At 44.8% G+C, this 15337-nt stretch overlaps 1 protein-coding gene across 5 annotated transcripts in view; it reads right to left on the bottom strand.

Moving 5' to 3' along the window:
• The window catches only part of LOC117997503 (zinc finger and SCAN domain-containing protein 16-like), an 8470-nt gene extending 5449 nt beyond the window's left edge, over positions 1-3021 (bottom strand). Inside the window, exons 1-4 of one of the 5 annotated variants that reach the window (XM_034985842.1) lie at positions 2760-3021; positions 2155-2289; positions 1040-1494; positions 764-911 (exon numbers count right to left, since the gene is read on the bottom strand). In XM_034985842.1, the coding sequence (XP_034841733.1) occupies positions 764-911; positions 1040-1438 (547 nt within the window). In that variant the 5' untranslated portion in view covers positions 1439-1494; positions 2155-2289; positions 2760-3021. Of the gene's footprint in view, positions 1-763; positions 912-1039; positions 1495-2154; positions 2307-2390; positions 2737-2759 lie in introns of those variants that run through there. The other 4 variants (XM_034985841.1, XM_034985839.1, XM_034985844.1 and 1 more) reach the window with 4 other exon arrangements.
• Between the last annotated feature and the right edge of the window lie 12316 nt (positions 3022-15337).

Here is a 15337-nt window from a genome sequence, read left to right as displayed (position 1 = left end):
TGGCCCAGAGAATGGTGCCTTTAATAACTGATAAAGTACATCAGGAATTTAATAAACTTGCTATGAAAGAAAAAAACTGATTTCAACTTTTAAAGAGAAACTGGTTTCTATGAATGACCAACTATAATCTAGGGTGCCTAGGGTTGATAGAGTCTAGTTCCTGAGTTATAGGAGAATTTTATTTTATTAATTTATTTATCCTAGTTATAGGCAAAATTTAAAAAGCCCATGAAAATAATGGAATTTAAATTCCTCTGATTCCCATAGAACCCAGAGGTAGGTCTCATATAGCCTGAAAGTTAAAGACGTACTGACTCCTTACCTGCACCCACAAAGCGCTTGTGTTCTGGCCCCTGACCTCCTTCTCTCTGCTCTTCTGCCTCTCTCTTCATGCTCCAGTCACACTGGCCTTCTTTCAAACCCACCTCTTTCCCACCTGTTTTTGTACATGCTCTTAGGCCTACATTGCTTTCCCTTCTACAACTCACCTGGCTAATTTCTACTCTACTTTTGGGATTTAGCTCCCATGTTACTTCCTCAAAAGGGCCTTCTCTGACTACCTTTTTCTTCCCCCATCTACAATCTGTTATGGTACATTTATTTTGTAAGCTCCGTGAAAGCAAGGGTCACGTCTGCTTTATTCACTATACCCAGTGCCTTGCATGGTGCCTGGCACAGAGTAAGTATTCAATATATATGTGTTCAATGATGAATGATTCTAAGGTCTCCAGGGGAGCCATATGACCCAAGTGTCAACACTAACCACAATCCTGTTGGTGCTGAGGGTCCTGAGATTCACCCGTAAGCTGGATCTCCATGGGTTGAGGCTGGAGAGATGTTGCTTCCTTAGCTGGATCCACAGGCTCTGATGTCTCAGAAAGCACTTCCTGTGCACAGGTCTGGGTTGAAACCTGAGAACAAGCAGGCTCATGTGGGCATCTGAAGGGCCCACAGTCTACATGATCCCGAGAGCCCATAAAGGATCAGCCTGGATGCCCACTCCCAACCATCCCTGCACTGAGCAGAGGTCCCTTTCTACCTGCTGGTCTGGTTCATCCAATTCCTTCTCCAGATCTTCCAGTGCAGCCACGGCCTCCTCCCCACTCTCTGGGTGCTGCTCCCGCACCCAGGCCTGCAGCTCCTCGGGCAGGATGGTCAGGAACTGCTCCAGCACCAGCAAGTCCAACATCTGCTCCTTGCTGTGTATCTCAGGTCTTAACCACTCACAGCAGAACACCCAGAGCTGGCTCAAGGCCTCACGGGGTCCAGGAGTCTCCTTGTAGCAGAACTGTCGGAAGCGCTGGCGGAATAGCTCCTGGCTGTTTGGGCTGCTCTCCTGTGGGCCAGATCCCTGAACCTTGGCAGGACCTTTTTTGTTGTCTACTCTGAAGAGGCCCTCTGGCTCTTCAGGAGCCAGTGGAAGTAACACTGCAGCCATTCCAGCTCCAATGGTCAGAGAGGACGATAACGAGGGTTATCTTTCAGGGAACACTCCTAAGGTTATAGAAACCACAGTTAAAAAGATAGACCCACACACGCTGATTAAATGCTTGAACTTACTAAGTCTAATGTTTCTGTTTCAGAAGAGCAAGAAGGCTTGACCCAAATTTAAAAAAACATGTTTAAGTAATTCAAACCTTTTTCTAAGTAGAGGGAATGTTTGTCAAGAAAGAGCATTTTTCATTATATTGAGACTATTGTTGGACCCCTGCTTTCCAAAAGTAACACCAAAACAATCCATTGATAAGGGCAAGCTGAATTTATTCTTAAGAATGCTAGCACTACCTTGACAGAGTTACTTAGTAGTACTTCTCCCAAGGAGGAAGGCAAAGTCAGGATATTTATGAGGTTTCAGGGGTTTAAGACAGATCTTTCAAAGCAGAATGAGGTTTGGAGAAGGATCATGACAACAGTTTATTAGAACTGATGAACATAACAAGGTGAAGGTTTTCAGCTGAAGGTTTCAAAAAGTCTGGATCAAAAAGTTGGGAGTCTGATAGTCATTCCGGTGGATTTTTTGAGGGGTAATTTCTTGAAACATATGATTATTTGCAACTTTATCTTCTAGGGCAAGAATTTCCTGGAATAGTGTCATGTTGATAAAGATAGTGGAATAGCGTCATATCTAGTGTAGACAAATGAACGTAAAGTCACCTTAACCTAGGGAGGCAGTAGGCTGCGTGGGTGTAGATGGTTCCAGTTTTCCACGGAATAGCAGACTTAGCAGGGCCTGTCTGTTGAAACGTGGACCACCTCATCGGCATGGCGGGCCGCGGGGAAGGACGTGGGCTGTGGATTCCGAAGACCTAGGCTTGAATCGTGTCGTGTTCCCCTATGCGTAGTGGCTTAACCCCTCCAAACCTCTACTTCCCCCTCTGTAAAAATCTTACCTTTCTTCCTAACGTATTGTTTTGAAATACTCTTGAATTTGAAGAAATCTCCCCAAATGGTGCAGACGAGTCCCTGGGCCCTTCACCCAGCTTCCCTAGCGCTAATTACTCGCACAACCGCGGCACAGGTAGCAAGACCAGGAAAGGAGCCGGCGAACTAAACCTTGCCCGTAGGGTTGCTCTGAGAGTGGGTGCGGACGGGACGGCGCTAGATTCAGAGCTCGCCCCCGGCGGCACCTCGGAACCGCGCCACTGCTCGCCGCGACCCCGCCGCCTGGGCGCTGGCTTCGGAGCCCTGCCTCGGTCTCCCGGCACCGAGCTCAGGGCCGCGCAGCGCGGCCCCTCGCGCGTGTCGTGCGCGCCTCTCACCTGCCGCCCCTCGGCATCCTCCACGCCCCCGAAGGTGTGTCTCCCGGCCCCAAGGATTAGGGGAGGGCTTAGTGAGCCGGTTTGGGGGTCCCACGGGGACTCGCAGCGTCCACGTCTTCCAAGGACGAGACAGCACGGCGGTCCCGGCTCGGGCGCTCTGGCTGTGCGTCCCCAGGCCGCAGGGACCCGGACTCCGGGGAGGCGGGCCGAGCCGGGCCGGGGCCCCGAGCCGCCCGGACGCAGCCCCCCCACCCCAGGCCCGGCCCGGCCCGGCCGCTTCCGGCGGGACCAGCGATCCCCGCGCGCCGGGGGCGCGGCGGCCCGTCGGGACGCGAGGGGCGGGGCCGCCGGGGAGGAGGGGTCGCGCGCGGCGACTCGCGCCCCGGCCCCGCGCCGCGGCCTGTGCCCTCCGGCCGCCCGCCCGCAGGGGACGCTGAGGCCTCCGTGCCGCGCGCTGCGCCGTGCGCCCCGCTGTCAGCCCGGGAGCCCGCTCGGGGCCGCTCCGCCCCGGATTCCTGCCGCGCGGCACGCGGGGCGCCGCGAGAGTGACGTCATTCCTGGGCTTCTGTGCGTCCCGACCCCGCGGAGCCGGGGGCGCCGCGACCCTTCCACGCGTGTGCGGCAGGCCGCGCGCCGGGAGGCTCCGGCCGAGCGGCCGGTGCTCAGCAGCTTCGGCTCCGAGGCGGCGGGACTTGCCGCTGGAGTCCGCAGTTCTCCGGTTACTGGGTGAGCTCTTCTGAGGTCACGTCCTCACGGATCGGGAAGGACGGCGCTCCGTAGACTTGTTCTAAGAACCGGGGAATACCGCGTTGCCGCACAGCGCTTGGAAACTTGGTACTTTCGTACGGGCTGCAGTAAAAGCCACTTAGCGGTGGGATTTCTTACCGTGTTCTGGGCAGAGAGCTCCTTGGGGCTGTCCTCTCCAGTTTGCATCGCTGGCTACTGTGTCTTGTGCAGAGGGGCACGCCCTTCGTTCCAGGGTTCAGATGAGCTCCTGCGTGAGGGGTGCGGAGAACGAGTGTTACAGGCACTTCAAAAGTTTCCTTAAGAAAATTGAAATCCCGGGCGCCTGGGTGGCTCAGATGGTTGGGCGTCTGCCTTCGGCTCAGGTCATGGTCCCAGGGTCCTGGGATCGAGCCCCGCATCGGGCTCCCTGCTCTGTGGGAGGCCTGCTTCTCCCTCTGCACCCCCCCGTCTCTCATGAATAAATAAATAAAATTAAAAAAAAAAATTGAAATCCCAGGTAGAGAACAGGGCGCTGGAAAATACAAGAAGCTTCCACTCCGCCAGTTCTTCCAGTTGGTGGAGGAGTGGGAAGCGGAGAACCACCGATGCGCTTTGCTAACTTACAGGACTAGCAGAGAACCTGCCTAAAGGGAGCAAATGAGTAAGACTTCAGTGTTGAGGCGGCACACATAGATGACCTGTGACAAAGCAGATCACCCTTGTAAGAACGGAGACATATTGGAAAGGTGGTTATGACTGAACTGAAGACTGATGGTAGAAGAGTGAGGTTGGTGTTGAGGGTCTTGCAGAGTTTGAGATACGTGAGAACGAGCATCTGCCGCGGTGGGCAAGGAGCTCAGGTTAGAGAAGGAAAGTCTCTAGCTTTCTTTCAGCTCCTCTAAATCCTCTGTGCTGTACTGAGCCACTTGCTCCAAGACAGATGTCCTTTAGCTGGATTTGATTGCTCTTCTTTGATTTTGCTTTCTTCCTTTTCAATTCGGCTCTTTCTTATGGGGTACCCAGGCTGCCCTCACCAAAGGCAGAAGTATTATTTCTGGAATCTTATCAGCATCTGGATGGCAGGGATCTGTCCTGTCTTTCTTTGTATTATCTGTTGAGTTGTATTAAATGCTTAGTAAATATGTTTTTACTTGGTTGGTTGGTATTAAAGCCTGAAAAATTTAAGGCCATTTTGGAGGGAAAATCTGTATAGCTTTACAAAAGCATTACCTAAGCCTAAGATTTTATTTTGCGGTGTTGTAATGACGTCTTAGACAAAACAAGGGTATGTGACAGTTTTATCAGGGAAATGTTAAATTTTCCCTGCCTTAGGAATTCTCCCAGAACATTCAGTGGAATCTTCCTGAACCCTATCTCTATTCAAGATCAGGATGACTAAGGAGTTGAAGACTTTAGCAAACTGATCCCTAAGACAGTCTCCAAAAGCCAAATAACCTCTATTAGTAAAAGAAGGGGGCCAGACTAGGGTGTAAGAATCTTGGCAGCAGTGGAATAGGTCTATTGACCAGAAATTCTGCCAATGCTTTAGGTAGTAATGTTAGCAGGAAACGAATGTCTGGGCCCCAAAAATCTCTGAGCTAACTCTAGGAATGTTGCTGTTAGAGGCTGAGGTCCAAGATACACATTAAGGGGGCGCCTGGGTGGCTCAGTTGGTTAAGTGACTGCCTTCGGCTCAGGTCATGATCCTGGAGTCCCTGGATGGAGTCCTGCATCGGGTTCCCTGCTCAGCAGGGAGTCTGCTTATCCCTCTGACCCTCCCCCCTCTCATGTGCTCTCTCTCAAATAAATAAATAAAATCTTTAAAAAAAAAAAAAGATACACATTAAGGAGCAGATTATAAAGGTGCTGGAACAGTTCTTGACCATCCTGTCCAAAGAGCTCTAGGCTTGTGTGCGTGAGAAACATCCATAATGTGGAGGAAGTGAGCATGCTAGGAGGCTTTAGGGAAAGAGTTTGATGAGATTTCAATCAGAATTGAAAAGGAAGAAAGCAAAATCAAAGATTTAATGATACTGGGTGAGAAAAGAGTTGCAATCTGGGTAGGACAGTGAGGATGGTGGGGAGGGGACATAGATGCACAATTGGAATGAGTAGATCATTACTGAGATAAAATCTTCCCTGTGGTTCCAAGTCTGTCTCTTACTTCTTGCTGTTTTCCATTGCTTGAAGACTAGATGAGCTTCTGGTTCCTAGGTCTCCTGCTCTGTGTCCCTTGGTTATACTACTTGTGATTTATAAGTTCTATTTCCAATTCCCAGTGTGGTTCCCTCACAAGCTCAACTGTATCTAGTTTTCTCCAGGTCCCAGCTTGTTGCCTTTGACAGGTAATGTTTTTAAAGAGAATAGTGGGCCACAGGTCTTGGAGTTTCCAACTCTGGCTTATGGAAACACAGCTTTGCTGTCAGTCTTAGAGATTCAGTCCCCTGCTGGAAGGAGGTAAGAAGCACAATTTACTTTGAATTCACCTTTGGTCAGATCATCTTTCCAGAGTACTTCTCCTGACATCCATTTTGTATTTGTCAAAGGTGTAGTCGGGAATTTAAAACTGGATACTTTTGCCCTGGTCTGGGGAGGTCAGTGAAGGTTTCCTGGGAGTCACTGAGCTTTAAATGGACAGTGGGCCTTAGAACAGAAAGGGAAGGAGAATCATATGGGGAGGAAGAATTTAGAAAATTGAGTGGTCTGTATATGTCCACCATCAAACTGACTAAAATGTAACAAACATTTACATAATAAACTCATCAGCCTTAATGAGAGTTATTGTATCTGCAGAGAACAGTGAAAACTTGTTGAAATGTGGAAACTGGACTCTCTCACTGGCTTAATAACTTCTAGCACCCCAGCCTTAAGGTGTTTCTGACTCATCAAATGAGAAACAGAGACATGGATCCTTGGAGTCCCTTGTGCTGACTTGAAATGTTGAGGATCTTCTGTATTTAGTAAATTCTCAAATCACTGTAGATCTGTCTCCACCCTCCTTAGTAAAATCTGTCGGTGGCTTGTTTCAGGATCAGCTTCAGTATTGAATCGGACTTTCCTGATGGTTTCTATTTTTTTCTTTTTAAAGATTTTATTTATTTATTTGACAGAGAGAGACACAGCGAGAGAGGGAACACAAGCAGGGGGAGTGGGAGAGGGAGAAGCAGGCTTCCCGCAGAGCAGGGAGCCCGATGCGGGGCTCGATCCCAGGACCCTGGGATCATGACCTGAGCCAAAGGCAGACACTTAACGACTGAGCCAAGTGCCCCCTGATGGTTTCTATTTGCCTGCTTATTCTTTTCTCGATTTCGTTCAATCATATTATTATCAATGGCCATTGTTCCCACTTTCTCCAGTCCACTCTCTGTCCCTCCTCCATCCCTCACATAATGTTGCATTGACCTATGGTGATGGATTTACTCTAACACTTCATAGCTAATTCACTACTATTTCTGTTCATTCAGCTTCCAATTCCACATTTTCTTTGATTCTCCTTTTGATTCTTAGCATTCTTTTCTCATCCTTGTAATGAGTAGAATAATCTAGTAAAGAGGAAATAAGTTTGGAATCAGAATATCTGGTACTGGAGTCTGTGATTTACCAGACATCTTAGGGACAGTGCACCAGCAGAGAACTGTCTTTATTCTGTCTCTAAAGCTTCCTAGTGTGGTCATTTCCTTTTCATATTTATTGCTATATAACAAATTACCCCCAAATGTGCCATCTTAAACATATCTATAGTTTCTGTGGGTCAGGAATTGAAAGTGGTTTACTAGAATGTTCTGGTTCCGGGTTTCTCAAGAGGTAGTGGTCAAGATGTTGGCTGGGCTGTAGTCATCTGAAGAAAGCTGAGGATTGGCTTTCAAATTGCTTCCCTCACATGGCTCTTGGCAGGATGCCTGAGTGTCCTCACAGTGTGGCAGCTGGTTTCTCCCCAAAACGAGTTATCCAAAAGACCAAGGATGCTGCAGTGCTTTCTGGGGCCTAGTTTCTACCACCACTCCCACCATATTCTCATTTTTGGAAATTTGTCACTAGGTCCAGCCAAGACTCAAGGGGAGGGAAATTAGGCTCCATCTTTTGGATGGAGTTGTCAAAGAATTCATTGTTATATTTTAAATCACCACAGGCAAGTTACTTAACCTCTGTGAGCTTCTGTTTCTTCACCTCTGAATGGGGGACAAAAATATCTACTTTACAGGAGTGAGTTGTGAGGTTAAATGGAGATATCTTTTGAAAGTGTTTTATATACATTATAACTCTCTAATGCTCTCATAATTTTCAGTGTAATCATTGCCAAAGATCTACTGTTCTCATCTGTGTCCTGGATCTTTACTGTGTTAGTGTTATCTCTCTTGAACTGACCCTGTTAAACTGTGCTTGATTTAGGTTGACCCATAGTATATATTCCGGGACATGCTTAAATCATCCTTTGCTCTTTCCCTTAGGTGTCTGTCTCAGATAATAAGTTATATCTGTGCAGTCTGTCTACTTTAGGTGACAAAAGTAATACCAATAAGAAGTTTCCTCTAAAGAACCAAATATTTAGAGAAATACACATAGGCAGTACTAGCTACATAATCTGCAGGACTAGTGCAAAATGAAAATGCTTTGTTCAAAAAGCAGAAAAAGCATATTGTTAAAGGTATTAAAATATAAAACCTATTTTTCCCCTACCATGGGCTCTCTCATATTTAATGTCATTTAAAGTAAACAAAAATTAAAATTTTAATTATGAATTTTGCTGTTCACCTTTAGATTGTACAATACCACTTCTAAATGCAAATATAAAAGCATTAGGAATCACCAAATTATACACAACTCGTATTTTGTAGTTCCTATGTGCATATGTATTTCAGAACAGTGGAAATGCTGTACAGGGTGACTCACCACTTCTTGACGGGTACACATTCTATCAACTCTACCTTTAACTGCTGAGGACTAAGGAGAAAGAAAAAAGAAGGTGGCAGTGTGTTGCTCTCTTCCCTTTCGCTTCTGCCATCATTTCCAGTAAGTGGCTGCCCAGCACAGGGAAGTAACACAAGTAAGAACGTGGTGGATTCCTTGTTCCTGTTTCTTAGACCCTGCCATTTGCCACCTTTCTGAGTTAGGAGCAAGTTCTGGTTCCAGCAAGAAAGTATGGTCTCACCTGGCTGTCAGCACCCCAGCTTACTCGGGTGCAGGTATAACATGCCTACCCTGTACATTAGGGGCGGGAAATTTTCTCTTCCTCCCTTCTAGGTTCTTTGGCTGGTCTAATAACTAAAGTGACCTAAGACAGATTAACAGGAGAAAAACAAATTTAATTATGTACAGACAGGAGTCCCAAAGATATGAGACTCATGGGCAATTCAGGCAATTGAGGTTTATATGCCATCCTGAGCCAAGGAATGGGAGAGGGGTCTGGGACTTCAAAGGGGAGGAGGATAATTCATAGGATAATGAGAGGAGATGTTTGGTTATCAGACGTTTGCCATGGCATGCAGTTAAGTCTATCAGATAAAAAAGTTATGTCTGGTAATAGCTCTTTTTCTGGTACAGGCCCTCTATCTAAATTATTTTAAGTAGTTAATGGAGAGGTAGATGTTTTCCTGAGTTTTCTGGGTCTTGATTGCCTTCAGCTCAACATAATCCACAAGACAAAGTGGTGTACTTTGGGGCAGCCTGTTCTGCTCCCCTTCATAGTTAGAGTCTCACTGAACTCCCATGAATATTGGGTCCACTGGGATTTTGTCTTCCTAGGGGATTACAAATGCTATGCGTGAATGGGAGGGCAAGACATACCCTCTGCTCAGGTGCATGCATTATTGTTCTGTCCTTCACATATACAACACAAGTTCAAAGATAAAATTTAGAATCTCAAGACTGTGACAATGATATTAAACCAAGCTCCAGACCTTCTGAGAAGCAGGACCCCTCTGAGCACTCTGAGCCCTGGGGCCCTGTGTTACGGCGTAGGTAACACATCTTGGAAGCCAACACCGCACATCTGGCAGACTCAGTGGGAAGACTTACAAGGAAGGCAGTTGTGAAAAAGTCTTCCAACAGACAGGTGATAAATGTAGGAAAAATTTCCCCTGGAATTTAAATCTTTAAACACAGGAGAAACCATACCGGATAAAAACCTATAATCGTGGGGAGTGTGAGAAAGCCTTTATTCAGCATTTCCCCCCTTCTTGACATCAGAGAACTCACTCACTCTGGGGAGAAACTGTATCACTGTAGTAAGTGTGCAAAAACCTTTATCCAATGCTCTCATCTTCTTGTTCACCTGAAAATCCATGTTGGAGTGAAGGCCTCTAAATATAAAGAATGTGAGAAAGCTTCCAGTGCAAGCCCTGGCCTTATTCAGTAATAGAGAATTTGCACAGGAGAGAAACCCTATGAATACAATAAATATTGAAGAGGTTTCCAGGTGAGTTAGCTCCAGCAAGGCCTCAGACTGCTCCTGTGGATGAGAAGTTCTACTAATGGGCTACCTATTTAGGCAAATTCATTAAGAATTTAGGCCTCTTTCAACAGATAATATATTTTGGAAAAGGATGCTATGGGAAGAAGCCTGAGAAAGAAGCATGTCCTCCAGACATGGCAAATTTTTTCCAATGTCAGACCCTTATATAGAGATGATCCCTTAAAATAGCCATTTCTATGGTATCTTACTTACTCATGAGTGCTGAGTATAGAATTGTGGAATCGTGTTATATACCTGAAACTAATATTACACTGTATGTTAATGATACTTGAATAAAAAAAAAAAGGGGATAGGAATTAAAAAAAAAAAAAAACCTTTTCTAGCCAAACCCTCATAAACATTCTTTGCCATGTGCTACACACCAAGTTTAAAGATTTAACTATGGTCTCTGGATGAATAACTGTTGGTCTGGAGAATCCTGAATCTTTACCTCATAATCTTATAACTGCTGACAAGTTATTTAACTCCTTTATGCCCAGAATTTTTTCAGTAAAATGTGGATAACAACTACTATTTACCAAGGATATCATGAAGATAAAAGAAGGTAACAAGGCATTTTGGATATATGTATTCTTGTGCTGATATAAGAAAGTTGTACTACACGTGAGTACTGGCTCTGCCAAATTAAAAAAGACCAAAATAAGGAGTATGACTATGAGAAGAGAAATAAACAAGAATAAAATACATACTAAAACCTCACAAATATCACTTGAGAAACACATTACAATTTTTTCCAGAATATGAACGAAAATCTTCTCCCAAAGTATAGATTATAGAATGTTTGTTATTAGGCTTTTATTAAACTTGCAGATTCAGGGCGCCTGGGTGGCTCAGTAGGTGAAGCCTCTGCCTTCGGCTCAGGTCATGATCTCGGGGTCCTGGATTGAGTCCCGCGTAGGGCTCCCTGCTCGGCAAGGAGCCTGTTTCTCCCTCTGCTCCTCCTCCCTCTGCTCATTCTCTGTCTCTCTCCCTCAAGTAAAATATTAAAAAAAAAAAAAAAACTTGCAGATTCAGAAGACATAAACTTTACTGTCTCTGCAACCAAATATTTTTTCTTTTAAAAATGCGGAGGGGTGCCTGGGTGGCTCAGTTGTTAAGCGTCTGCCTTCGGCTCAGGTCATGATCCTGGGGTCCTGGGATCTAGCCCCGCATCAGGCTCCCTGCTCAGTGGGAAGCCTGCTTCTCCCTCTCCCACTCGCCCTGCTTCTGTTCCCTCTCTCGCTGTGTCTCTCTCTGTCAAATAAATAAATAAAATCTTTAAAAAAAAAATGTGGAGTATCAGTGCTTTCAGATGGCGAAAAAGGAGTTATGATATTTTAAGACTTTTTTAATTTCAGGAAACAAAACAAAACTTGGGTCTATAAGAAGTTATGTTTAAGACTGAGAAACTGCATTGATATGAAAAGAATAAAGGAGGAATCATTTTTAAATCCAATTTTGTTATATACCATGAATTAAAAATTCTATTTTATCATGATTATTATTAATCAAAAAGCTAATGATATGGATAGTAAGATTTGGAAAAATAGATATCATGTCAGGATGAGTCCATTTCAAGATGCTGACATTTAAAAAATAGTTCTTGGGGAGGGGAAAAATATAGTTCTCTAAATTTTTTTTTTTATTCAGATATAATTGACATCTAACATTGTATAAGTTTAAGATACACAACATTGATTTGATACACTTATATATTTCAATATGATTAGCATTAGCTAACACCTCCATCATGGCACGTAATTATTTTTTGTGATGACACATTTAAGGTCTAATCTCTCAGCAACTTTCAAGTATATAATAGAGTACTGTTAACTACAATTGCAATGTTGATTAGATCCCCAGAACTTATTAATTTTCTAACTGCAAGTTTGTACCCTTGACTGTCTTCCCAATTCCTCTACTTTGAGTTGGTAACCACCATTCTACTCGTTTTTACAAGTTCAGCTTTTTTAGATTCCACATATAAGTGGCATCATACAATGTGTCTTTCTTTGACTTATCTCACTTAATACAGTACTCTCAGGTTCCATCCATGTTGTCACAAATGGCAGGATTTCCTTCTTTCTCATGGCAGAATAATATTCCATTGTACTATACTTCATTCATCTATCAATGGACACAAGTAGTTTCCACATCTTGGCTATTGTGAATAATACAATAAACATGGGAGTGCAGATATCTTTTTGATACCCTGTTTTCATTTATTTCCTTCAGATATATATATATATAGAAGTGGGATTGCTGGGCCATATGATAGTTCTATTTTTTAATTTTTTGAGAAACCTCATACTGTTTTCCATAGTGGCTGCACCAATTTACTTTCCCACCAACATTCATAAGGGTCCCTTTTCTCCACATCCTCCAATACTTGTTATTTCTTGTCTTTTTGATACCAGTCTTTCTGACTGGTGTAATATTTCATTGTGGTATTGATTTGCATTTCCCTGATGATTTGTATCTCTTGGCCATCTGTATGTCTTCTCTAGAAAAATGTCTATTCACCTCCTCTGCCTGTGTTTTATTTTTTTTTATTTAAGTAAGCTCCATACCCAGTGTGAAGCTGGAACTCATGACCCTGAGATCAGGAGTTGCATGCTCTACCGACTGAGCCAGCCAGGCGCCCTGCCTGTGTTTTAATTGGATTGTTTTTGTTGTTATTAAGTTGTATGAATTCTTTATATATTCTGTCTTTTTATTTTTAAATTTAATTTTTTTAAAAAAGATTTTACTTATTTGACAGAGAGAGAGCACAAGCAGGGGGAGCAGCAGAGGGAGAAGCAGGCTCCCCGCTAAGCAGGGAGCTCAATGCGGGGCTCGATCCCAGGACCCGAGGATCATGACCTCAGCCAAAGGCAGATGCTTAACCGACTGAGCCACTCAGGTCACCCCTATATCTTGTCTTTTTAAAAAAAATGTTGGGGCGCCTGGGTGGCTCAGCTGGTTAAGTATTTGTCTTCGGCTCAGGTCACGATCCCGGGGTCCTGGGATCGAGCCCCGCGTCAGGCTCCCTGCTTAGTGGGGAGTCTGCTTCTCCCTCTCCCCCTGCCCCTGCTCACCCCACCGCTTGTTCTCTCAACTAAATAAATAAAATATTTATTAAAAAAAATTTTTTTTTAAGTAGGCTCCACACCCAGCACTGGGCCTAAACTCACAACCCTGAGATCAAGACCTGAGCTGAGATCAAGAGTCAGACACTAAACTGACTTGAGCCACCCAGGCATCCCGAGTTCTTTATATATTTTGGATATTAACCTCTTATCTGATAGTTTGCAGATATTTTCTCCCATTCTGTAGGTACAGAGTTGGGGGGTGAGGTGGGCAAGGAAAGAGATGAATACAGCAACTATCATAAAGGGATTTGGACTGAACAATGAGTAATAATGGGTATCGAAAGTGGAAGAAGGTGAAAATAAGAAATATTGCGGATGGCAGTAGAAAGTAACAGAAAAATAATCTTTTTTGTTATTATTATTTTGTTATTATTATTTTTTAAAGATTTTATTTATTTGAGAGAGAGAGAGCACATGAGACGGGGGAGGGTCAGAGGAAGAAGCAGACGCCCCGCTCAGCGGGTAGCCCGATGCGGGACTCGATCCTGGGACTCCAGGATCACGACCTGAGCCGAAGGCAGTCGCTTAACCAACTGAGCCACCCAGGTGCCCCAAAATAATCTTTTTTAAAGATATTTTTTATTTTGAGAGTGAGCGTGGGGTATGGGGTGGGGTGGGTGAGGGGCAGAGGAAGAGGGGGAGAAGCAGACTCCCCGCTGAGCGCAGAGGCCAACTTGGGGCTTGATCCCAGGACCCTGAAATCATGACCTGAGCTGAAATCAAGATTTGGACGCTCAACCAAGTCACCCAGGTGCCCCAAAATAATTTGTTTTTAACTGTAGTCAGAACAGATGAAAATATACTGAAGTTAGAGGGAATGGGGGCAATGAGGAGATAATACTGAAGAGGAAAGATCTATATTTTAGAATGATTTGTGACTTTTTAACTAAAGACAGCAGGGACTAAAGGAAAAACTAAACAGGGTTAGATGAGTCTGAAAGATTAGGTAGATGACATAGATTCCATTACAAGGGCACAGTAAAGAGGTACAAAATGGCTTTAAATAATCAGGGAAATTCAGAAAAGGTCATTTTAAGGCAAAAGATTAAGTTCTACTTTACAGAGCAAGTACTAAATGTACAGTAGAAATTAGGCCATGATATTACATATGACGAAAATATAAATAGGTTTAAATAAAGATAAATTTTATTTTATGAGAACAGTCTGAAGAGGGTTTTAAATGAAGTTAGGAATGCTGGTATACAACTTCCTCCTGAGGCTGATAATAGGGAAGACAGCATTATGTTATTCTGTATCATGTCCTTTGTTAGTGCTACCTAAGTGGGAATGTGATACTTGAGAGGATAGATATTCAGTCTGATTCAGCATGGCGTTTCTACGTTTCCGGTGTTCCTAAAGCTTTTCAACCTGGATAGCTAGCAGAACTTTCAACCACCCTCTCTCACCTTGCTCATTAATGGCCTGGAATTCTAGATACTTCACGGGCTGGAGTCGTTGGTGGCTTTTTTTTTTTTTTAAAGATTTTATTTATTTATTTGAGAGAGAGAGAATGAGAGAGCACATGAGGGGGGGAGGGACAGCAGGGAGCCCGATGCGGGACTCGATCCCGGGACTCCAGGATCATGACCTGAGCCGAAGGCAGTCGCTCAACCGACTGAGCCACCCAGGAGCCCCCGTTGGTGGCTTCTATGCTGCGTGTGTGCTCTGAATGTACTCCCAGGCCACATGTCCTGGCTACGGCCTGGAAACAAGATATGGTCGGGTTTCTGAAAGACTCAATGAGTGAACCGGAGTTATTATCTTAGAAGGACGCCTTAGGGGACAATTCTCAGGGCACAGAATAGAGAAAAATGGACACACGGTCTATTCCACCTTCAAGAAGTAAGAAACTAACTAGAAAGCATGAGAATGAGAAAGGCTGACACTAATACTTCTGGCCTGGCTGAGTGGAGCCTGAAGCTTTGTAACCTTGCTCCACGGTTGTCCGGACGCTTCTCTCCCTCGCTAGACATTAACTCATTTAACCACACCTGCTGTCCTGTTTCATCAAGCGCTCCCTCCAACCCCCCCCCCATCGCTGCCTCCTGGTCTTTGGCTGATCCTCCAATTCAGACCTGGAGCTCCTGGGCACGATGATCAGGATCTGCTCCTTGGGGCGGCATCAGCCACTGACCGCAAAGTTCCTAGAGTTGGTTCCGGGCCTCCCAGGGTCCAGGCGTCTCCGGTAACCAAACTGCCTGAAGTCAGGACTAGCATCTACCGCCTGGTTGTTGGGAGTTCTTCCTGCGCCGCGCACGTTCTCGGCTCCG

The sequence above is a fragment of the Mirounga leonina genome, unplaced genomic scaffold, assembly GCF_011800145.1.
Source record: "Mirounga leonina isolate KUSES-001 unplaced genomic scaffold, KU_Mleo_1.0 Mir_366, whole genome shotgun sequence".
Classification (NCBI taxonomy): domain Eukaryota; kingdom Metazoa; phylum Chordata; class Mammalia; order Carnivora; family Phocidae; genus Mirounga; species Mirounga leonina.
The sequence above is the reverse complement of the archived record's forward strand: the minus strand, read 5'-3'. Positions and strand labels throughout refer to the sequence as shown.